Source organism: Phyllostomus hastatus, unplaced genomic scaffold, assembly GCF_019186645.2.
Source record: "Phyllostomus hastatus isolate PE091 unplaced genomic scaffold, TTU_PhHast_1.1 phas_contig_137, whole genome shotgun sequence".
In the NCBI taxonomy this organism is placed as follows: domain Eukaryota; kingdom Metazoa; phylum Chordata; class Mammalia; order Chiroptera; family Phyllostomidae; genus Phyllostomus; species Phyllostomus hastatus.
Window position 1 is genome coordinate 10,540,071 of NW_025333583.1, and position 24,363 is coordinate 10,564,433.

A 24,363-nucleotide genomic window follows, 5' to 3' on the forward strand; every position below is an offset into this window, starting at 1 on the left:
AAACAGAGACCACCTGAGATAAATCTGCCAAGTATTAGAAATTTCTGTTTTTCCACACCATAGTGACCTGTTTTTGAAAGCTTTCCACATCAACTGGTCTGCTCTCTCCACCCTACAAATGGCAAAAGCCATCTTGAAGTCCACTTGTCAAAAGTACCAAACAATTTTATACAAGTAATTTATACTTGACTACACTTAGAATACTAAAGCAACTGAGTGAGGACTTTACAGGTTAAGCCCCATATTTTTAATTTTAGAATAAACATTATCCCCCCCTCCCACTTAAAGGAACTATACACATCAAAAAAACAAAACCCAAAAACAACAGGCACTTTCTCTTGTACAGAAAATGCCTCAAAAACCTCGAATGGCCCTAACATGGGCCTGAGCTACTTGAAGATGCTTTGAGAGGCGAACCAAGAGGGACAGGCAATGAGCGGTCTCTCCATCACTCAGGCCCCTCAGAAGCAGGCCCTCCACTCCTAGGTAGGGAAGTGTTTGCCTGGAAGAGCTGCTTGTGATTTTTCTCAGCTTTCAGGGGTTCAGAGAAGCCCGCACCCTGCCGTCCTGCCGCCTTGCTGCCCTGCAGCCAGCCACTGAAACCAGAACTGGAGTACTCTTCCCCGACACCCAGGTTGACTCCTCCCCTTCCTCAGGGGGAGTCAGCTGTCTGTGAGCTTCCCCAGTTCCTCTTAATCCAAGCTCCGCCTTCCAATTCCTTTAGCACAAGATTCAGAAATTCATATTTTACATTTTCCTTTATTTTAGTTACTCTTTAATAACTTCATACTAGAACTCCTTTATCTGACTTCCATGCTACCTTTAATTATGACATCTTTAACAAATGTGGCACTGGAACACTTCTTCCCTATTAGTGATTATTATACAGCTCATAAAAACTCTACTATTTAGATGATTAAAAAAACACAGAAAAGTCTCATTCACATAAAATAGAGGAGAAAAAACTGGAAAAAAGCATAAAAGAAGAATATGCTTTTTATTAAGCCCTCCTGAAAAAAAAAAAAACAAAACCCCACCTTTCTCCAGGAAAAAAAAATAATAGAAAGTATCCTAAGTTTTTTTTCTAATTTTATTTTAATCGTTGTTCAAGTACAGTTTTCTGTCCTTTACTCCCAGCCCAGCCCACCCACCCCTCCGTCCCCACCTCTCTCCCATTTCCACTACCCCCCCTAGTTTTTGTCCATGTGTCCTTTATATTTGTTCCTGTAAACCCTTCCCATTCTCCCCTGAAATTCCCCTGAAATTCCCTCCCCTCTCCCCTCTGGTCTCTGTCAGCCTGTTCTCTATTTCAGTGTCTTTGGCCATATTTTGCTTGTTTGTCTGTTTTGTTGTTTAGTTCCTCTTAAAGGTGAGATCATATGGTATTTTTCTTTCACTGCCTGGCTTATTTCACTTAGCATAATGCTTTCCAGCTCCATCCATACTGTTGCAAAGGGTAGGAGCTCCTTCTTTCTTTCTGCTGCATAGAATTCCATTGTGTAAATATAAGAAAGCATCCTAACTTGATTTCTTTCTTCCTAAAAGCTCAGGGTATTTTTCTCTCTTAGTAGAGAGAAGAAGGTGGCATGCTTCTATGAAATACGTAGAACAGAGGCCCTCAGAGGACAAAAACATTTGTCTGACTGGCCAATTACCCTAATTTTTCACTTGGTTCTCTTTCATTTAAAAAAAATATAATTGGTTCATCTTCCCTTTCTTACCTGAAATAATCTCTGAAATTGAGGATTTGGGATTTTGGTGGTTGGAAATAAGTCTTCGATGGTGTCTTCCTCTTCCTCTTTCTTTATCAGGCTCATGGAGTCAATCAAAGCATCCACAGCACTCAATTGCGCCTCTAAACCAAGGGTGAACAAAGCAGCAGAAAGGACAGATGACCACCTCCACTGTTTTTCACCAAAACACATGCTTTCCACTCACAGTGATTCCCAGCAATAGTGGTGGGCTATACAGCCCTGGCTCTGCCAAAAATAGTCTCCAGTTATGCAAACCATTTACCTGAACCTGGGTTTCCTTACCTGTAAAAGAGTTATTTAGAGTACCTGGTCTCTTAGGTCCCCTCCAGCTCTACCATTCACCGAACATTTGACAGTGGAATATCATAACAAAAGCAAAAGAGTTTGTCACAGAGGAATGCACCACAGCCACACAAAACCCAGCCTGCCTATGGCAATCAAAAACATTCTGAATTCAGTGAAAATATCAGAAAGAAGTTAGTAATTAGTTAAAGGAAAAAAGCCCTTTGGTAATGAAGCATTAACTCTATAAGGACTTAATACAACTTGTACCAGAGCAGAGCATCAGGAAGACACCACTGGACCAGGAGAGCAGATTCCTCTGCCATCTCCCCAGATCAGAATGAGCTCTTTCCTCTCACAAACTGCACACACGCACACCAGTGTACATGCCTTATGCCATTCCACTCAAACTCCAAAGATCCTCAAGAGCAAAAACAGGACTTCCTTTATGTCTCTCCTAATACTGAACAGAAAGCAAATGCTCTTCAGTAAAAATGACACAGCCCAAAGCAATGTAAATGAAAGGTAATGCTTCCAAAAATGCTTCTCCTTAAATTCCCATGTGTGACTTTCATTCTGCTGATTCGCACAGCAGTTCAGCTGCTAAAAGCTGAGGCGCTATTTCTGGATCATTCACAGTCACTAGGCAAAAGGTAGAAAAAGAGTGAGTGGTTCCTAAAATGTCCATTATGCTTCTATTCGTCACCTTTTCAAATGTCCCCCCTGAACGGCTACTACAAAATGAAAGAGCAGGCAGCTATTTCCCATGAATGCTTTCTACCCTGTTTTTGGACTTTCTAGGGGAGGCTGAGGCACTGGCCCAGCCATCACCACCTGAAGCTGATGACTGCAGGGTCCACCTGGCAACTGTAGTAGACGCTGCCTGTGTGTGAACATTTAGTGACTTCCATTTGCCATCATCACAAGCTAGTATCAGGCCAGCTCACTTGAGCACTGCACACCCCTACTTAAACGTCAGCTTGGGAAATACGCCAAACAGTTTTCATAATACATTTTTCCAATGGAGAAAACACAAACAAAAATATGTCAACTCATACAAAATAAATCAACAGATAAGAGATATTTAATGTTTTAGGTCCTGAGTGAATGGTGTATGTCCTTGATCTCTCAACGAAGTTCTCTTTTTTAAGTGTCCTACTTATTTAAAATTTGGAGAGGTAGAGAAAGAACCCTAATACATCGGCAGCTTCTGTATATTAAAGTCCATGCTTACTTCCACCTTGATGCAGAGTGACCCATTTCTGAAAGAAGATACAAGCCCTAGAAATCCATTTGTTTCTGGGCTTTTCTCTGCACACTTTTCCTACACAATCTAACCAAAGAAACATACAGAGAGATCCCAGTTTTGAGACTTACTTTGCAGTTCCCTAATACTATACTGACACAGATATAACTTGTAAAGTAAAACATCTACTCATCATTTTATGTTCTTTTTGGCATGTTCTCTACATGTGGCCCATTATTACAACTATTTTCAACTGTGAGCTCTCTGGAAGACAGGGTGTGTGTCTGTGAGAATCATTCTGGGTAGCACCCTGGAATTTGCAGCCAGACACTTAATAAAGGCCATTCTTCATCGAGCTAAAAGTAACTCCTGGAAATAAGGAGCCACGGAACTTGAACTGTTACTGTAAGCTACAAAGAAAGGGTAAAGAGAAAAGGTAATCTCCAGCACTATCACTTCTCAAGTCAAAGTTACAATATATTTTGTACAGGACACCAAAGTCCCAGGCTTGCTCACACATGCCAACTCAATCAGCAGAGGGCAAACCTGCTACAACTAGAGAACGTACAACCATTCCTAGCGAGCTGCTCCTCAGGCACAGCCCTAAGTCAGAAGGGGGAACCTAGAGAGCACTTGGAGAGTTTAGGACAAGCCTATCTCTATTACTGGAAAGACACATGATGAGCCACCTTCATCATCACCATGTATTATGTGACTTGGATCCAACTAATTCACCCTGTGAAACTTTGGCCCCAACCAGCAACTACAGACAGATGATTTCCCAAGAATAGTTTGTGTTTAGAGCCAATCAGTGAACAAAATGGAAATAAACTCACCTGTGGGAGTGTATTTCTTATTATTTTTCAAGGATGAAAACATGTATTGCCGCAAGTCTTCCATGAAAGGCAGCTGCACGTACACTAAACACTAATGAGAAAGAAAGGAGGTAAAAGTAAAAACAACCAAATTAGTGGAGAAATATAAAACTGGCCCCAAACGCTGTGAAAGTGGCACAAGAAAAGGATTTTGAAAATCAGATGGCTCGTGCTGGCATATGGAAAGTCAAGTGTTTTGATTTCCATTATTAGCCGCAAACAATGGCAAACAGTACACAGAATATGAAATGTAAAAGGCATGCTTCAAAGAATGACTACCAAAGAATACCTGCAAAATGCATGACCTACACAACAAAGGGGAAGAGTTAAGGTGTTTGGAAGGCTGATGTGCAAGTCAAGATATTTTTGGTCTCTTTTCCAGTTCTGCCATAGTAAGTTCTTTGAAAAACAGGAAGTGGTAAGGAATACAGACCTGTATTTTAGACAGGAGAGCCCTAAATAAAATGAATTTCACACGGATCATGATAAAATCACATCTTCAACCATTATCCCTAGTAAATAAAGGTGGCTGTAAGAAAAACAGAGCTAATCTCTATTCCTGTTAGGTTCTGAGACATCAGAGAGGATGAGAACCAAGAGAAAGTCACTGGATTGGGCAAACAGGAGGTCATGGTTAACCTTTACTGATTTGGTTTAAAGGTCCTTTACACAGCTATGTATTTATGTTATTAATCAATTTATGTTCTTTCATTGCAACTTTCATTACTTGGGAGTTTGTGAGAAATGCAGAATCCCAGGCCCCACCCCAGACTTACAGAATCAGAATCTTCATTTTAACAAGTTCCCCCAAGTGATTCCCACATGCATTAACAGTTGAGACACACTGTTTAGAATAAAGAACACAGAGGGGGAAAAAAACATGAATAAAAGCCCTGTGGGTTTTACCTCATAGGTGTCCTTGATATGAGGAAAAGCCACGCCAACTTGAGGATGAGCTCTTCTGTCATAGGCATATCGAACTATGGCCACCATGTCTAGTTCATCCAGCGCGTGGATCAGGGAGGACAGGGCCACCGCTGCCGCCTGGTGAGAAGAGGCTCCCATTGACACACATCCAAGGCGGGCGGATTTTCACAACAGAACCACAAGACCCTGTTCCACCTCCTTCTGGTTTCGGATTTTTTCAAAAGTGCCCTCAACCCCCTTCAAGGCCACAATGTACCCGTTTGCATTTGATCACACTTACTGTACCTCTTCTGGAACTTCGTTATCTAAATCCTCCCTCTTATCGCTTCAATCTTCCTCATCCTCAGAACTCATACCCGCACCCTCTAAACATACTCAAGTCTCAGCCTTCCTAAACCAAATCTTTTTGTCCCTCTCTCCATAAATTGACTATCAATATCTTCCTTTCCTTTTACCTCTAAATTCCATGAAACAATTGTCTTATAGTTGTCCCTGCTTAGAACACAATTATTCTTCAATCTAATCTAGCTACTGACCCAGTGGTCTCACTGAAGTCACCCTCTTCAGTCACCCACAGCCTTCTAATTGCTGAACCCTCGTTTCCCGTCTGTTTGACCTCTCAGTGGCCTCTGACCGTCCCTTTCTCTACACTTCCTCCCCTTTGGCTTCAGACACAACTCTCCCCCCTGATTATCATACTCTGTGAGCCACTCCTCCCCTGTTCTTCTCTTCTTTCAACTAATCTTGACATTCTGCTCTTGACCTTTCCCTCCTCTTCTTATTTTAAAACTCTAGCTGGGGATTGTTTTATCCAGTCTCACCAGTTCATGAATCAAAAGTATGTATATTTAGCTTTAAAACTCTCCTAAGATCCAGACTTACTTACCTACTAGCTGGTAAGTATCTCATCTGGTTATACCTCAGGTATCTCAAACTGTTCAGGACCACAACATACTATCTTTTCCCCACTCTCCTCCTCTACTCCTTACTTCCATGGACACCACTGCCCAGCTGACCAAGCATGGAGCTCCAGCATCTTCGATAATGCCACCTTATCCACCCCTCACCGTCAAGTGCGCACCAAACTACCAATTCTACCTCTGTGCCATCTCTGAAATCTATCCGTTCTCTTCCGTCACTGCCTCCCGTTCCTAGAGCTGACCGTGTCACTCCCTTCCACAAAAACCTCCAATGGCTCCTCGATCCCAGCCTCAGTGAGCTGACCATTAACCCTGGGCAAGTCTCATGCTTTCCCCCCTCTAGCTTTTTATTCACATGATTTCTTTCTAGTTAGAAGAACACCTCCAACTCTCCAAATGGCTCTCTAGCTTTGATTGCATTGTTAAGGCTCAGTAAATGATACCCTCCCCATTTCAGATTTGCTTTGGCCAGCTCTCTCCCTCTCCATTACTCCCCGAACACGTTACCTGTACTTTTCAGTGTCATAGCTAACCCTTATCGAAGTTATCTGTGCATATTCCCAGTTCCTGCACTAAAAACCTATGACCTCAATACCCTGTCTTCAAATCCTCTACAGATTTCTTGATAGATTCATTACCTTTTCCGTTCAACTCAAGGAATATTTACTTAGTGCCTACTCTCTGCCAGGCCCTGTCTGAGGGCCTGTACGAAGACAAGGATAAGTCCCTGATCTCACCGAGCTACTACATTTTTACTAGCAGACAGGAGAAGTGTACCAAATACAGAATGTGTATATCCTAACATGTCCCCTAAGAGATACCAGATAAGCACAATGGGAGTCTGAGGAAGAGATTACTTCTAATTTGTTTGCAAGCATTTATCTGGATGTCTCTGATAGGATCAACTGGGATGTGTAAAGAAGGAACAATGAGGTCTTGAATGACTGCTACACTATAACACAACACTACACCTGTGGGAAGGAAACTCAACCAAAGCTCCATTTCCTTTCCTTTCTCTCCCCCCTTCTCTTCCACACACAGTGCAGATTGGCACATAAAAGTGTAGATTCTCCATACAAAAAATAATTATATGTTAATGACTAGAGAAAACATTTTTAAAAAGGAATTTTTCACAGAATCACAGAGTACTTGAGTTGAACAAGTGTTCATCTAATGATTTAACAACCCACACGAGGGAGGAATTTCCTCCCCAGCATCTGACTGGCGGCAGCAAAGACTCTGCTGGGAAACCTGCGGGAACAGGGATCTGACCACCTCACAAGTAACCGACCCATTTGCGGACAGCAGTCCTTAGTGACAAAATAAATCTTGGTCTTGAATAAAACTACCAGCTGCTGGTTCCAACTTCCCCTCTGGTGGGAAGCACAGTTTAATTTCTACTTCACACAATAATTCTCTAAATGTATGAGGAGGGCTACTACGCCTGCCCTTCCTCCTTCGTCCCTACCGATCCACACAAGTCTTCTCCACACAATCTTTCCTCGAAGTGCTCGCATGGCATAATTTTCTTACTCCTCTGCTTCTCTCATAAGCTCCAATTAGTTCATATTACTCTTTAACTATGACATCAAGAACCAACACAAAAAGTAACCCTTTCCCATTAGTAGATAAATTTTTTTTTTTTGAGTAAACTCAAGTGCCCCTGTGAGCTACAGAGTCTGCATGAGGCTGGAGTTCCACTGTGCCAGCCCCGAGGCTGCCCTTGGCTAGCATGTCAAGGTGACCACGGCTTTGTGATGTGCAAGCACAGGAAGTGATTGGAATTTCTCTGTGTGAAGGGAAAATAAGCACGGGTTACAATGTCAACAGAAGTGAAAAATGCACTTAAGATGTGTTGACAATATATACCAGGACTGCGTGATTACCAGCAGGATTTGATTCAAGAGAAATTCATGAACTAGGAGTTTCAAATCTGAGGGTTCACAGATGCCTAGTGTGCGCTAATGAATCTGTGTAGTAAGTGAAAGCCAAGTGTTTTCTTCTCCAACTTTAACTGTTCTGATAGAACAATGGCACACCCATTCCCTAGATGTGCGGTCAGCTATCCTTCAGAAGTGAAGAGAAAAAGGGGGTTAAGAGGACTAGATCTCTCATACCACCACCCAGCCCCTCACCCCAGACGAGCCTTTTACCCCCAGTTTACTAATTTTAAATGCAAATGCTTCCAGGATTAGGAAACTTGCTTCAGCAGTCTTAAGAAGATATTAGATTGTAATCTTCCAGTTTAGATCAACATCTCCAAGGAAATAAGTTCTGACTTGGAGGCTACACAGAAAATATTTAAAGAAGGCAGGTGTGAGTATAGGATGCAAAAGCCATGGGTTGTTAGCCAGGCAGAAACCAGCCTGAAAATAGACTCTCTCGGGAAGGTGGGAAGAGAGGAAGAACGAGGGAGGGGTTGGAAAAGACAAAGTTCTCAATGACAGAAGTGGTCCAGTGAGTCAGGGAAGCACGCCTCCAGGAGGCTTGGAGCCAGCACTACCCGCTCAGTGTCTGTGCAAATGAAAACGTCAACCTGACCCCAACTTCTCTGAACATCTGACTATAAGCTCCCATACTAAATGTACGAACTCAAATGTTTTTTTCTTTTTTTTTATTGAATTTATGGGGGTGACATTGGTTAGTAAAATTACACAGGTTTCAGGTGTACCACTGTACAACACATCATCTGCATATTGTATTGTGTGTTCACCACCCCAAGTCAAGTCTCCTTCCACCACCACTTACTCCCCCACACCCTCTGTACCTCCCCACTTTCCCCTTTCCTTCTGCCAGATGTTTCTGTTTTCAACACTCACCTGACGTCCAATTGCAGGGCTATGTCCTCAGGCCTTGTGCTCATGCCATGACTAATTAGTGCATTATTTCTTCATTTTCAGAGTTAAACGCTCTGACCAACTCCCTTAAAAATGGCAATTCAATTCTGTGGCAATACAACTCACCTTGTCATCTTTAGCTGCAAAGACTTTTAGAACTTGATTTCCCATAAAATATTTCCTGTGGACCTACAAGAATAAATGAGGAAAGACTTGGTTTCAATCCAAAATTAAGTAACGAATAAAATCATAATGCCACACATTATTAAGAAATCCTATTCAAAATGTTCTTACTAAAAAACATACACAGGTGCTAGAAACAATATATTCCTTGAGGTTCAACTAAATTCAACACAATAAATATCTGAGCACCTACTATGCATCAAACATTGTTCTGGGCACTATAAACACAATAAATAACACAATACAGATTGCCCTAAGGAGCTTAGACAGACAAATACGAGATTAGCTACAGTGCAGGACTATCATACAGTGCCACAAGAAGACACAAGTATAATCATATAATACAGCACACACTTTGGTGCCACGAGAGCACGTAAGAAGGGCTTCTGGTTTGGTCACAAAGGGCCAGGGAAGGCTTCTGCAAATGGTGACACCTAAGTTAAGATTTAAAGGCTGTGTACAAACTGAGATGAAAAAGGCTGGGCACAAGTGTCCTGGGCAGGGATAAACAGTGTGAATAAGTCTACAGTGACCTAAAACACAGCAAGGACAGCTGGGGAACTGCGTCTGGAGCAGCACACTGCCACAAGTGCAAGGGTAGAGGGGAAAATGAGATTAGCGAAGATCAGGTCACAAAGTCTCCTATCAGCAAAAGTAAGTGGTTTAGACTTCATCTTTCTAAAAGCAATGATAAATTGCTAAGAGAACAGTGCAAAGAACTAAATAGAAGGGCAGGACTGGAGGAAAGGTTACTAGAGCAAAAGTAAATACTATGTGTCCTTTTTCCCCTTTTAAGCCACTCATCTAGCACAGTGTCAGAGAGGTCAAAGACTAGGAAATGAATACTGAGGAGTTCCCAATATCATAACCGACTGCCCTACTGAACAAGACCAACTTCTCTCTGATCCATGTCATCTTGAGCCTGAAGCTTATTTATAAGATCATGCCATATGCTGTATAAGGCAATGATTCTAAAATGTCTTTTCCCCTCCTGCCTTTAAAGCCGAGAAATTATGAGCACTTTCATAGAAACAGCAGCTCAAGACTAAGTCTCAAAGGTGTGGGGGTGAGGCCCATGCAATTCAAATACCCTCCATCTCCATTACCAGTCCCCATTTGAAAACCATTATTTGAAGAAATATGGGAATAATCCTATATTTTTAGTTTGCTATATTTATATAGACTTGCCCTCCCATCAGAATTTGTAATAGTTCTTGACTGATTAAAGAAGAGCTAATGATATCTCTTCCTAAGACACCTAAATGACTTTTCAAAAGACAGCCAGACATTTGGGGGACGTTCTGGCTCAATTCTTACCCATCCTATAATTAGATACCCAGAACACTGACAACTTGGAGAAAGACAAATTGAAAGGACTTTTAAAATTAAAAAAAAAAAAAAAAAAGTAATCCACATTTCAAAAAAAAAAAAAAATACCCCAAACCAAAAACCCTATTTTATATAACGAAATGTTTCATATCAATTCAATCTGGAAATATTAGTTTCATTCATTTTAAAGGAGTTTGAAAAAATATGTAATTTTATTAAAGATAATTACTAGTCTGTTAAAAGGTGCACGCTTATACTTTATCGTAGTTGATATGGAAAACACCTGCCCTTAAGATGATGCGTGTGAATTTGTTAAGATAATAATACATGAGCCCTGGCCCGGGGGCTCAGTTGGTTGGACAGCCATCCCATTCACCAAAAGAGGTGGTGGGCTGGATCCTTCAATCCCCGGTTGGGGCATGTGTGGGAGGCAACCAATGATGTTTTTCTCTTTCTCCTTCCTCTTTCTCTAAAATTAATAAAAACATATCCTTGGGTGAGGATTTAAAGAAAAAGATAATACATGAAAGTGGTTATATAAAAATTAAACTTCAAAAATGAGACTGTCCAGCCCTGAGTGATGTGGCTCAATGGGTTGAGCGTCGTCCTGCAAACCAAAAGGTCACCAGTTCAATTCTGGTCAGGGCACATGCCAGGGCTGTGGGCCAGGTCCCCAGTTGGGGGCGTGAGAGAGGAAGCTGATGGATGTTTCTTTTCACATTGATATTTCTCTCCCTCTCTTTCTCCCTCTCTAAAAATAAATAAATAACACCTTGAAAATAAACGTTAAAAAAAAATTAGACCATGCATCTGGGGGCAGGTTACAACTGATCGACGGCACAGGCTTTGGAGTCAGAGAGATTTGGTTCAAAACCCACCTCTACCACCTTCTAGCAATGTGACCTTGGGCCAGTTATTTAACAGCTCTGAAGCTCAATTTCCTAATGTATAAAATACATATTATGGCATCCATCTTCTAAGGTCATAAAAGAATTAAATGGGAAGTTATATAAAATGCTTTGTATACTGACTGAAATATTATAATCACCCAATAAATAGTAGCTACTATCTTCATTCTACCTATCTGAGACTGTACTCAAGATAAAAATAATTTAGGGTTTAAAAAAAATGATTTAGAAAAATAATCCATGACTTAAAAGCTAACTTTAAGTTAATAAAAATCTTAAAAAGGTAAAGAAATTAAGCCAAAAAAAAGAAAAAAAAACAACTTATAGACACAACAGTACGGTAACCACCAGAGGGAACTGGGGTGGCGGAGGATAAGAGGGGAAGGGGGGGACAAATGGTGATGGAAGGAGCCTTGACTTTGGGTGGTGAACAACACAACATAGAGACGATGTGTTACAGGACTGAACACCTGAAACCTACATAATTTTATTAACCAATGTCGCCCCAACAAGTTAATAAAAATTTAGAAAATGGAGAAAGTACCTTCTTGTTTAGCTCACTCTGTTTTACCATTCAGCTAAAGAGGCCCCCACTCCCACCCAGGCACAGGTGATTTCCATTTTGTGAGTTCTGAATGACACCTGCAGGTGTTCTGGACAGACCTTTTCTGCCTGTCTGGAATGAGAAGACCCACTTCCCAATAAGCCAGTCTCTTTAAACAGGTCTGAATAATAGTTCTGTTTCACTGAAAAGATTCACAAGCATTGTCATTAACGACCATAAGTTTTAAGTTTATATACCTCCCAAAATGAATAATTTCATTTTTATGGAAAGCATGGTTAGTGTAATTTGTTAGAAAATTGTTAGAGACTCTCAACTGCCAAAAAGTATTTATTTTCGCCATTCAAATCTCATCGCTTTACGTAAATCCTCCCAATTTTCAGCTTATGAGTCTCAAAAAAGTGTGTAACATTTTGGGCATATCATGAAAAACATTCTCCCCAATCCCACTGAATTAATCTAACACTCAATTACACAGGGACTATTTGCTTAAGCAACATAAAGAAGTTAAAATCCAGTATACTGGGTAATATTTATTTTTATTATAATTCTCAATTGAATTCATCTAGAATCAACAAAATTTTTTAATCCCTATAGAGCCTGAAAAGATACATTTTATAACTTATTCCCTTTGGTTGCCTACCTCAAAACAATTTCATCTAAGATCTCCCGGAATCTTTAAAACCCTTTCTAGGATATTACATGGTATCCTATGGCCTTCGGTGAATTCCGGCATTTCCCGCTGTGTCTATTTTGTGTATCTCTGCACTGGTATCTAAAACAGATACCACGTATGAACAAGTTTCACATCTTGGACCTCTTTGCTGAGCATGAAGATGAATGGTGACTGGCATAAGTCAATGATATGCTAAGATGTCCATGGCCATTCAAACCCAGCTAGGCCTTCGTTCCTATAAAATACTCTATATAACAGTTTAGAAAAAGCAATACAGTAGCAAAGAACTAGATACTGTTTCTTTAAGGATATTATGAGCTATTTCTGACAGCAAAGCTAAAAAGTGACTTTATTTGAGTCTATTTTTCTGACTTTTGTACAATTTGGTTTTTTTCTTCAAAAATTAAGGACAGTAACAATAACTCCCAGACTACATTTCAGAAAAACTAAAAGTAAAATAAACATATATTATAAATAAAAGGAGCAGTCAAAATCACACCATCTCAAATAAAAGCAAGAAAAAAGCTCATTTATTTTGTTTACAATTAGTAGAATAAGTGCTGTACCTGAGAAGATCTACAAAACCCCAAAACAGAGAAGCACTTCCCCTCTGATCTGTATTTCATCTGTTCCTGATCCACTTTAGAGAAAGGAATGATATCACTCCCGTAGCGGAACCCTAGAGAGTAAGAGAAGAGCATCTGTTAAGTATACGAGGGCCTCATTTTCTACCAGCTGAAATTAGCCCTCTACATACATTGGCAACACATGCACACCCCAGATCAAGCCTCCATATACTATTCCCCGACATCAAATTTCTGCCCCTTATGATGAAATGGGGAAAAAGCAGTAGATACACAAACAAATATATGTAATATTGAGTTGATTAACATCTAATTACATTTTTTAAGTACGTACTCTGCAATCTAGTTACCTTAATGATTATCCAGCCTAGAGGAAAGAGTGCGGCAAATGCGATGAACTAGTTATCCTCCAAAGATAAAAGATGGCTGACTAAAGTACAACCATGATTTGTAAACATAATTACAAGAACACATTTACTCAGAAACCTGCAGACCCACAGAGAAAAATGCCCATAGGAAATTTTCAAAACAAAATGTTCTCAAAAAGGCATACTGCAGATATTTAAGTGCCCAATGGAAGAAGCCAAAACTCTTTTATTTAGAAACATTCAACTGATAAGCTGGATATTTTTCTGCATATAAATTTATTTTATTTCTGGGATTAGATTGTCTATTTTTTCCAATTACTTAGATTACTCACATAAATATAGGCTCTTGGCTTCTTAAAAAAAACTCCCACCCTGTCCCAGGGCCTCTCTGCTCTATGGAAGGTCATGCCCTTTCAAAACATAATCTTATCTATATTATGTGGGGAGAAGAATCATCAAAATCCAAGGATTCTGGCTTTTGGTAGAAGAAAAAAAAATGTATATGCACCTTTACTCCAAGAAACTAGGGAAGTTGTGTGTGTGAGGCAGAGTCTGTGATGTATTTGTTCCTGTCTATCTGTTGATGTTATATATTTAATTTTTTAAAATTCTACTTTTATATATGTCTTTTTAAAAATTCCAACAACAAATCAACAGGGAAATGAATGGCACACGTGGCATTAGAGTGATAGGGAAACCAAACATTTTTTGTAAGTTTTCTGTCATCGAACACATTCTTTTAAAAAATTTTTATTGTTATTACATTCCAGTGGTCCCAATTTCTCCCCCTTTGCCCTCCTCCACCCAGCTCACCCCTCTGCTCCCAGTCCATCCCCACACCGCTGTCCATGCCCACGGGTCATTCATACATGTTCTCTGACTCGCCCGTTGCCCTTCTTTCCACCATCATCCTTCTCCTCCCTCCTCTCTGGTCCCTGTCAGACTGTTCCATGTTTCCATGCCTCTGGTGCTATTTTGCTCATTAGTTTATTTTGTTCATCAGATTCCCCTTAGAGGTGAGATCATACGGTATTTGTCTTTCACTGACTGGCTTATTTCACTTAGCATAATATTCTCCAGTTCCCTACATACTGCGACAAAAGGCTGGAGTTCCTTCTTTCTTTCTGTAGCATAGTATTCCATTGTGTAAATGTATCAGTTTTTTTGATCCACTCATTTACTGGTGGGCACTTAGGCTGTTTCCAGTGCTTGGTTATTGTAAATAGCGCTGTGAACATTGGGGTGCTTAAGTTCTTTTGAATGGGTGATTCGGGATCCTTAGGGTACATTCCCAGCAGTGGAATCACTGGGTCAAACAGCAGTTCCATTTTTAATTTTTTGAGGAAATTCCATACCGTTTTCCACAGTGGCTGTGTCAGTCTGCATTCCTACCAACAGTGCACTACAGTCCCCTTTTCTCCACATCCTCGCCAGAACCTCTTATTTGTTGATTTATTAATGATGGTCATTCTGGCAGGTGTGAGGTGATATCTCATTGTGGTTTTAACTTGCATCTCTGATGGCTAGTGATGTTGAGCATCTTTTCATATGTCTGCTGGCCATCTGTATGTCCTCCTTTGCCCATTTTTTTAATTGGATAGTTTGTCCTATAAATAGATAGTTTGATCTGTCTTTTTCTTCATCTTCTTAAAGTAGTCCTGTTAGCATCTTTTGCCATGCTGGTTTGGTGGAGATGTACTCCTTTAACCTGTTTTTGTCTGGGAAGTTCCTTATTTTGTCTTCCATTTTAAATGAGAGCCTTCCTGGGTAGAGTAGTCTTGGTTGCAGGTCTTTGCTTTTTCATTACTTGGAATATTTTGTGTCATTCCCTTCCAGCTAGTAGTTTTTCTGTTGAGAAATCATCTGCTAGCCTTATTGGAGCGCCTTTGTATGTTACCAGCTGTTTCTCCCTTGTCATCAGACACCTTACTTGAATCATTTATTAGTAACTTCAAAATTCTAATGAAAACTGTCCTAGGCTTTTAAATTAATTAATTAATTAATTATATTTATTTTTACAATTTTTAAAAATTGTTTTTCAAGTAATTTTCTGCCTTTTACCCCCACCCCTCCCACCAGACAAACCTCCCCGCCTCCCTCCCCCATTTCCACCCCACCTTGTTTTTGTCCACATGTTCTTTATAATTGTTCCTGTAAACCCTTCACCCTTTTCCCCCTTCATCCCCTCCCCTCTCCCTTCTGATCACTGTCAGCCTGTTCTCAATTTCAATGTCTTTAGCTATACTTTGCTTGCTTGTTCGTTTTGTTGATTAGGTTCCTGTTAAAGGTGAGATCATATGGTATTTATTTTTAATCGCCTGGCTTATTTCACTTAGCATAATGCTCTCCAGTTCCATCCATGCTGTCGCAAAGGGTAGGAGCTCCTTCTTTCTGCTGCATAGAGTTCCATTGTGTAGATGTACCATAGTTTTTTGATCCATTAATTTACTGATGGGCACTTGGGTTGCTTCCAGCACTTCGCTATTGTCAACTGTGCTGCTAAAAACTGTCCTGGGTTTTTTTATTCATCTACTGAAAGGGTAAATCAATAACTCTAACTTTCGTTCATGGCAAAAAGTATAGGCTAGATGACAACATATGACTACATTCCTTTACCCACACATACTAGTCCCTCTGTCTAAGAAATAGAATTCTGCATATATGGGGGTAGAAAGTGAAGGGCAAGCAAAGGGAGTATGTGAGTAACTGCAAAAAGTTTAAGACAGAAAAACTGCATGTCTATGCTCTTTGAACTTAAGCCTTTTTAACAATTCCATCTGTATTGCTCCATCAATAAATTTCCCTTTTGCCTAAGATAACCAGAACTGCTTTATTTTGCTTGCAACTAAAAGAACTGGCTCCCTCAATTCTAATCTATTCTTCTTTCAATCTATCCTACACCCAGCTGTCATATTAATCTTCCCAATGACACTCTGCTCCTCAAAACTATAAATGACTCCATGTTGCTTTTAAAATTAAGGATAAACTTTTCAGCCTATTGTTCAAAGCCCTTCCTAATTCAGAACAGTATGTAAAATCACAGACTCTGAAGGACAACCCTGTGTTCAAGTTCTGCTGGTTGCTAGCTGTGTGACTTTGTTTTATTTTTTATTTATTTATTTTTATTTTATTTTATTTTATTTTATTTATTTATTTTTAGAGAGGGAAGGGAGGGAGATAGAGAGAGAGAGAGAGAAACATCAATGTGCGGTTGCTGGGGGTTATGGCCTGCAACCCAGGAATGTACCCTGGCTGGGAATCGAACCTGGGACACTTTGGTTCCCAGCCCGCACTCAATCCACTGAGCTACGCCAGCTAGGGCCCCAATATTTTTTATTTTTTTAAAATTTATTTTGTAGAGAGAGGGGAAGGGAGGAGGAAAGAGAGGGAGAGAAACATCGATATGAGAGAGAAACACCTATTGGTTAACTCTCACAGTTCCCCAACTGGGGACTGAACCCACAGTCTAGGCATGTGTCCTGACCCATAATTGAACAGGTCACCTTTTGCTTTGCAGGCCAATTCCCAAGCAACTGAGCCATACCAGCCAGGGAAGCTGTATGACTTTGAATACACTAATGAAGGTCTATCAGCCACAATTCTTACTGGCATACCTTGAATAGTATCTTCTTTTGGAACTTCAGTTTCATCATCGTCATTCAAGCAATAAACAGTTTCTTTTTGTATATCTTCCTTTCTTAGGGTTCTTGCATCCACAACTGTCCAGGATGTTATAATTTTCTCCTGCACCATCTTATTTCCAAAAAATAAATAAATTAATTAATAGATAAATAGAAAACAGAGAAAACTAGGATTCCAATCAACAAAAGGCGAAAATCTAATATACACTCCACAGAAAAAATCCAGAATAATTAATCTGACTGAATTGTTTTGTTTGCTGTTGCCTATTGTAGAAATTTTAGTAATTCCTTCTATATTTCATCTTTCCCCCTGGGTAATCTACAGATATATATTAATATTTGTATATATATATATTCAAGCACTTTCAATATAAAATTCTCAGACCACCTAATAAAAGAGGTCCATATATCTGTTAACTGCAGTTTTCCAATAAAGAAAGGGAAAGAAGCCTATCTGCAGTCATAAATCAGTAAGAAAATTCAAAAGTAAAACAAAAAAAACTAGAAATAAGAAGAAAGAGTGAAGATTAGTCTCAATTCCTAGGAACATTATTCTAGGCCTTGATGGAACCATAAAGAAAAAAGTAGCCCTGGCTGGTGTAGCTCAGTGGATTGAGTGTGGGCCTGTGAGCCAAAGGGTCACTGGTTCAATTCCCAGTCAGGGCACATGCCTAGGTTGTGGGCCAGGTCCCCAGTGGGGGGCATGCGAGAGGCAACCACATATTGATATTTCTCTTCTTCTCTTCCCCTATCTCTGAAAAATAAATAAATAAATAATATCTTTAAAAAGATAAAAAGAAAGAAAGAAGTAACTGCAAAATCCCAAAATAATAAAGGCCATATATGACAAAACCACAGCTAACATTTTACTTAATGGGGCAAAACTAAAAGTGCTTCCCATAACATCAGGAATAAGTCAGAGAGGTCTGCTTTAACCAGTTATTCAACATAGTACTGGAAGTCCTAGCCACAGCCACCAGACAAGAGAAAGAAATAAAAGGCATCCAAATTGGAAAAATTAAGTTCTCGTCATTTGCAGATGACATGATACTGTATGTAGTGAACCCTAACTGATAAATGAAGTCAGTAAAGTAGCAGAATACAAAATTAATATTCAGAAATCAGTTGCATTTTTATATACTGATAGTGAACTATCAGAAAGGGAAAAGTAAGAAAACGATCTCATTTACAATTGCACCAGACCCCCCCACCCCCAAAAAAACCTAGGAATAAAGTTAACCAAGAAAGTAAAATACCTATACTCAGAAAACTATAAGGCACTAAAAGAAGAAATTGAAGATACTAATAAATGGAGGTATATACTGTGTTTGTGGATAGGAAGAATTGCATCATTAAAATGTCCATGCTACCCAAAGCAATCTATAGATTCAGCACAATCTCTGTCAAAATACCAATGATTTATTTCACAGAACTGGAACAAATAATCCAAATATTTATATGCAATCACACACACACACACACACACACACACACACACACACACACAACAAATAGCCTCTGCAATCTTGAGGGAAAAAATAGTTGGAGGAATCACACCAACCAGGATTAAACTATATTGCAAAGCTACAGTAATCAAATGGCATAGCACTAGGTATAAAAACAGATATAGAGATCAAAGGAACAGAACAGAGATCCCAAAGATGGTAAAAATGAAGAGAGAGATCTCCAAGATGGCAGAAATAAACCCACGTCTGTATGATTAATTAATATTTGACAAAGGAGGCAAGAACATACAATAGGGCAAAGATAGTCTATTCGATAAATGATGCTCAGAAAATTGGACAGATAGATGCAAAAGATGAAGGTAAACCACCTTCTAACACCTTGTACAAGAATAAACTTGATATGGGTAAAAGACTTAAATGTAAGACTCAAAACCATAAAAACCCTGGAAGAAAACATAGGCAGTAAAATTTCTGTTATTTTTCTTAGCAATATTTTTTTTGAAGTATCTCCTTGGGCAAGGGAAACAAAAAGAATAAGAAATGGGATTATATCAAACTAGAAAATTTTTCACAGCAAAGGAAACCATCAAAAAAATGGAGAGAAAGATCTCTAAGATGGCAGCCTTGGTAAACACAGCTTGCCTCCTCACACAAGCACATCAAAATTACAGCTAAACTGTAGAACAACCATCACTCAGACTAGCAGAAATCAAGGTCCTGCAACCACAGAATTAAAAAGGAAACCACATCCATCCAGACTTGTGGGAGGAGAGGAGATACGGAGATGTGAAACAAGCTGGTCTTACATCCACGCGTTATGGATAAAAAATGGGAGGGATAGCTTGGGAGCGAGGGTTGCCAGCCCAGGATTCCAGGGCCAGGATGATAGTCTCCGTGGCTTCTGGCTGTAAAAACCAGTGTAGACTGAGTAGGCGAAAGAAACTGTTGGATTCCCAGGCAGTTCATTTTAAAAGGCCTACACATGGATTTACTCAGACTGACTCCTTCCAGGCTCTGGCGCCAGGGCAGTAGCTTGAAAGGCACCAGTGGCATATGGGGAGGAACTGATGTGTCTGGCTTCAGGGCAAGAGTTCAGGGACAGCTTTCTTCAAGACAAAACTGCTGGCAGAGGTCACTGCTCCTCTCCTGAGCCTTGGCCCCATAGAGCACAGTAGGCACCACATTAGAGATTCCACTTAACACTGTTTGCCCTACCCTGCTGATTCCATGAGACTCTGCCCCACCCAACTATGGCCCCACCCAGAGCAGTTACAGTGGCTTTACCATATGAACGACTTGTTTTGGCATATGCTTCTAATCTTTCCATATCCTCTCAAACAAGCAAGCTGGCCTCAGCACACCCCTATACCTTGCTAAGTGGCCTCAGGCCTGGCACTAGCTGCAGCCAGCCTTGGTTCACAGCCTGGCCTCACTAGGGCACCTGCAAGCCCAGCACAAGAAGCAGCCAGCTGTAGATTGCTTTATTTTATGCCAAGTGGCCCCAGACAGAACACAAGAGGGCACCAGAGCCCTGCTGAAGTAAGCCCTGTTCTATGGAGTGGACCTGTGCACATCTGATCCTCCACAGGGGGCAGAGGTTGGTAGTCAGTGGTCACAGCCAGTCCTTGCAGCTGACTGGCCTGGGTAGATCCCTCCCACTGACCTGCCAACAGCAACCAAGGCTCAACTACAAGAGGAGGGTGTACTCAGCCCACATAAAGGGCACACCTCAAGTGCTTAGCTTGGAATATAGAAGAAGCTATGCTACTGGACCCTACAGGACACCAACTAAATTAGGCCACACTACCAAGATACAGAGTCAAAGCAGCTCTACCTAACACATAGAAACAAACACAGGGAGGCTGCCAAAACAAGGAGACAAAGAAACATGGCCCAAATGAGAGAACAGAACAAAACTCCAGAAAAAGAACTAAACAAAATGGAGATAAGAAATCTTTCAGATGCAGAGTTTAAAATATTGTTATAAGGATGCTCAGGGAACTTAGTAAGAACCTCAACAGCATAAAAAAGATCCAGTCAGATCCAATGGATACACTAACGGAAATAAAGAACAATTTATAGCAAGGATGTCAAATTCATTTTCACCAGGGGCCACATCAGCTTTGCGGTTGCCTTCAAAGGGCCAAAATAATTTTAGGACTGTATAAATGTAACTACTCCTTAACAGTTAAGGAGTTGAAATGACATTTGGCTCTTTGATGGTAACTGTGAGGCTGATGTGGCCCCCAGTGAAAATGAGTTTGATACCCCTGATTTACACGGAATCAACAGTATAGTGGATGAAGCTGAGAATCATATCAATGATTTGGAACATAAGGAAGAAAACAACCAACCAAAACAGCAAGGAGAAAAAAGAATTTAAAAAAAATGAGGATAGGATAAGGAGTCTCTGGGACAACTTCAAGCAATCCAACATTCATATCATAAGGGTGTCAGAAGGAGCAAGAAATTGTAAATCTATTTGAAAAAATAATGAAAGAAAAATTCTCTAATTTGGTGAAGGAAATAGACATGCATGTCCAAGAAGCACAGAGAGTCCCAAACAATATGGACACAAACAGACCCACACCAAGACACATCGTTATCAAATGCCAATGGTTGAAGATAGAGAGAGAATCTTAAAAGTAGCAAAAGAAAAGCAGGAGTTACCTACAAGGAAGCTCCCATAAGACTTCCAGCTGATTCCTGAAAAGAATGCAAGCTAGAAGGGATTAGAAAGGAATATCCAAAGTGATGAAACATAAAAACCTACAACCAAGATTACTCTATCCAGCAAAGCTATCATTCAACATCAAAGGGTAGATAAAGAGCTTCCCAGACAAGAAAAAGCTAAAGAAGTTCATCATCACCAAACCATTATTATATGAAATGTTAAAGGGACTTATTTAGGAAAAGCAAGGTGATCAAGATTATGAACAGTAAAATGGCAACAAATACATAGCTATCACAATTGAAGCTAAAAAACAAATGAGGCAAAAAGCAGAACAAAAACAGAATCATAGATCCCAAGAACGATTTGATGTCAGCCAGATGGGATGAATGTTTGGGGGAACAGGTGAAAAGGTGATGGGATTAAGAAGCACAAATTGGTAGTTCCAGAGTAGTCATGGGGATGTAAAGTACAGTATAGAGAATGGAGAAGCCAAAGAACTTATATCCATGACCCATGGACACAAACAAAGGTATGGGGATTGCCTGAGGGAGTGGGGGAAAAGTGGGAAAAATTGGGATAACTGTAATAATATGATCAATAAAATATAATTTTAAAAAATGAAGAGAAAACCTATTTAATGGGAAAACATATCTGCCAATGATATATCCCAAAAGTGCTTAATATCCAAAATTTATAAAGAACTCATACTACTTAACATTAAAAAAAAACAAGCAATCCAATTAAAAATGGGCAGAGGATCTGAATAGATACTTCTCCAAAGAGGACATACAGAAGACTAACAGACATATGAAAAGATGCTCAACATCACTAATCATCAGAAAGATGCAAATTAAAACTACAGTGAGATAACACCTCATACCTGTCATAATGGCTATTACCAATAAATCCACAAATGACAAGTGTTGGGGAGGATGTAGAGAACCCTTGCACACTGTTGGTGGGAATGCAGACTGGTGCAGCCACTGTGGAAAACGGTATGGAGTTTCCTCAAAAGATTAAAAATGGGCCTGCCTTATGACTGAGTGGTTCCACTTGTAGGGATTTATCCAAAAAAACCCAAAACACTAATTTGAAAGAATATATGCACCCCTATGTTCACTGTGGCATTATTTACAATAGCCAAGCTATGAAAGCAACCCAAGTGCCCATCAACAGATGAGTGGATAAAAAAGCAGTGGTACATTTACACAATGGAGTATTATTCAGCCATAAAAAAGAATGAAATCTTACCATTTGCAATAGCATGGATGGACCTAAAGGGTATTATGCTGACTGAAATAAATCAGTAGAGAAAGACAAATACCATATGATCTCACTTATGTATGGAATCTAAAGAACAAAATAAACAAACAAAACAAGAACAGACTCACAGATACAGAGAACTGGTGATTGCCACGGGGAGGGGGCACTGGGGCACAGGGTGAAAGAGGTAAAGGGCTGAGAAGCACAAATTGGTAGTTTCTAAATAGTCATGGGAAAGTAAAGCACAGGGAATATAGTCAATAATATTGCGATACCTACGTACAGTGCCAGTTAGGGTACTGGAAATATCAAGGGGGCGCTTTGTAAAGTACATGATCGTCCAACCACTAAGCTGTACCCCTGAAACCAATACATAATAAAAAGAAGGAAAAGAAAAAGAACCTGCAAAGATTTCATGGGTTTGTAGTGTGTTTTGGAATTAAGTTCCTGAATATGTTAAAAAACACTATAATATATAAATTTATATAAACACATGTTTTTGTGCATTTTGTGTATTTAACTGCTTTTATATATTTACTTTGCACATTTAAATCAAAAAAGGCAAAAAGGGTCATGTGAAGACACAGATCAGAGACACATACTCAAATTAGAATTTAACAAATAATCAGCTAAAGTAACTCATTTTTGAAGGTATGTACAAACTTTTTAATACATACGTGTATTAAAAAAGGTAATTTCACAGTAACAAGTGAACATTTTTTGATACTTCATAGACACTGTTACTACCAGATCATTAATAATGGAATCAGATGTAACTGAGATTTATACATCAGATGTAACTCTGGTGTATATCCTATATTTCTGCTGTGATACTATAATGGCAGAACTTAACGCATTTCATTTTCTTTCTTTAAAAAAATGAGAGGGAGGAAGAGAGAAAGGCCTGGAACTCATGACTAACAACTATCAATGGACAGAAAGAGGAGGGGACCAGTCTCCATCAGAAACAATTCATAAAACACCCTCCTTGCATGTCTTTTCCTGAGAGAGAGACAGAACTGATACAAACAGGGAGAGCAGCCACGGAAGCAGTCATTATGGTACTGAATAACCCACACACGGACTGTCAGATCCTTATGTAAGCATATTTACCTGCAGGTAACATTTGTTTTTAAAAATTGTGTACCAACCACTTACCGATTTATAAGCCAAAATCTCTATCGACAAATTGGAGCCAATGGTCAGCTGACAGCGCCAAGGAATGGAAGACCTCTCAATTTTCTTAAAGACGCACAGCTGTCTCAGACTCTCACTTAAGTAAAGAAAAACACACAATGAAAGCAACAATTTTAAACTGCTAATAGTACTGAAACGGTGCGCTAGTTCTGTAGGATGAGGAGTGAACTGCAGCTGATCAGAGAGGAGAGTGGCAGGGGATGGCAGGGATGTGGCGATCCCGAGTTGGGAGAGGGCCAGGGTCCAATGGAGTTGGCTCAGGAGGAAGCAGCTGAACTACTTCACTGACAGATGAAAATGATCATCTCTATCTTCCCCTATTCAATCTTTTCTTTCAACTCAACCAGTTGTTCGTAACATTTTTTTTTTCAGGACCAAGGACATTCTCAGGATATGATAAAAGCACATTCACAAATGAGGCTGCATGCAATATAAGGGTTCACCCAACTCCTGAAAGCCACAGACCTGAGGATAAGAACCTCTATCTAGGACACCACTGGGCGCGTACCGTCCTACAACATCACTGCCCACAACCCTACAGTTCTTATTAATTCCAATTCTCTTCAATAAAGGACATGTGTATTTGCATGCACATAATGTATAATGGAGAGAGTTAAATAAAGACTCTCCAGGGGGTAAATGAGTTTATTTACCAGTCTGTATTTCAGTCT

At 39.8% G+C, this 24,363-nt stretch overlaps 1 protein-coding gene across 1 annotated transcript in view; it reads right to left on the reverse strand.

The window, feature by feature from the left end:
- The window catches only part of XRCC5 (X-ray repair cross complementing 5), a 95,283-nt gene that overhangs the window by 56,709 nt on the left and 14,211 nt on the right, over positions 1 to 24,363 (reverse strand). The window contains exons 7-13 of the mRNA XM_045853674.1: positions 23,654 to 23,768; positions 17,066 to 17,204; positions 13,066 to 13,178; positions 8,968 to 9,030; positions 5,064 to 5,201; positions 4,119 to 4,209; positions 1,722 to 1,855 (exon numbers count right to left, since the gene is read on the reverse strand). Of these exons, the coding sequence (XP_045709630.1) occupies positions 1,722 to 1,855; positions 4,119 to 4,209; positions 5,064 to 5,201; positions 8,968 to 9,030; positions 13,066 to 13,178; positions 17,066 to 17,204; positions 23,654 to 23,768 (793 nt within the window). The remainder of the gene's footprint in view (positions 1 to 1,721; positions 1,856 to 4,118; positions 4,210 to 5,063; positions 5,202 to 8,967; positions 9,031 to 13,065; positions 13,179 to 17,065; positions 17,205 to 23,653; positions 23,769 to 24,363) is intronic.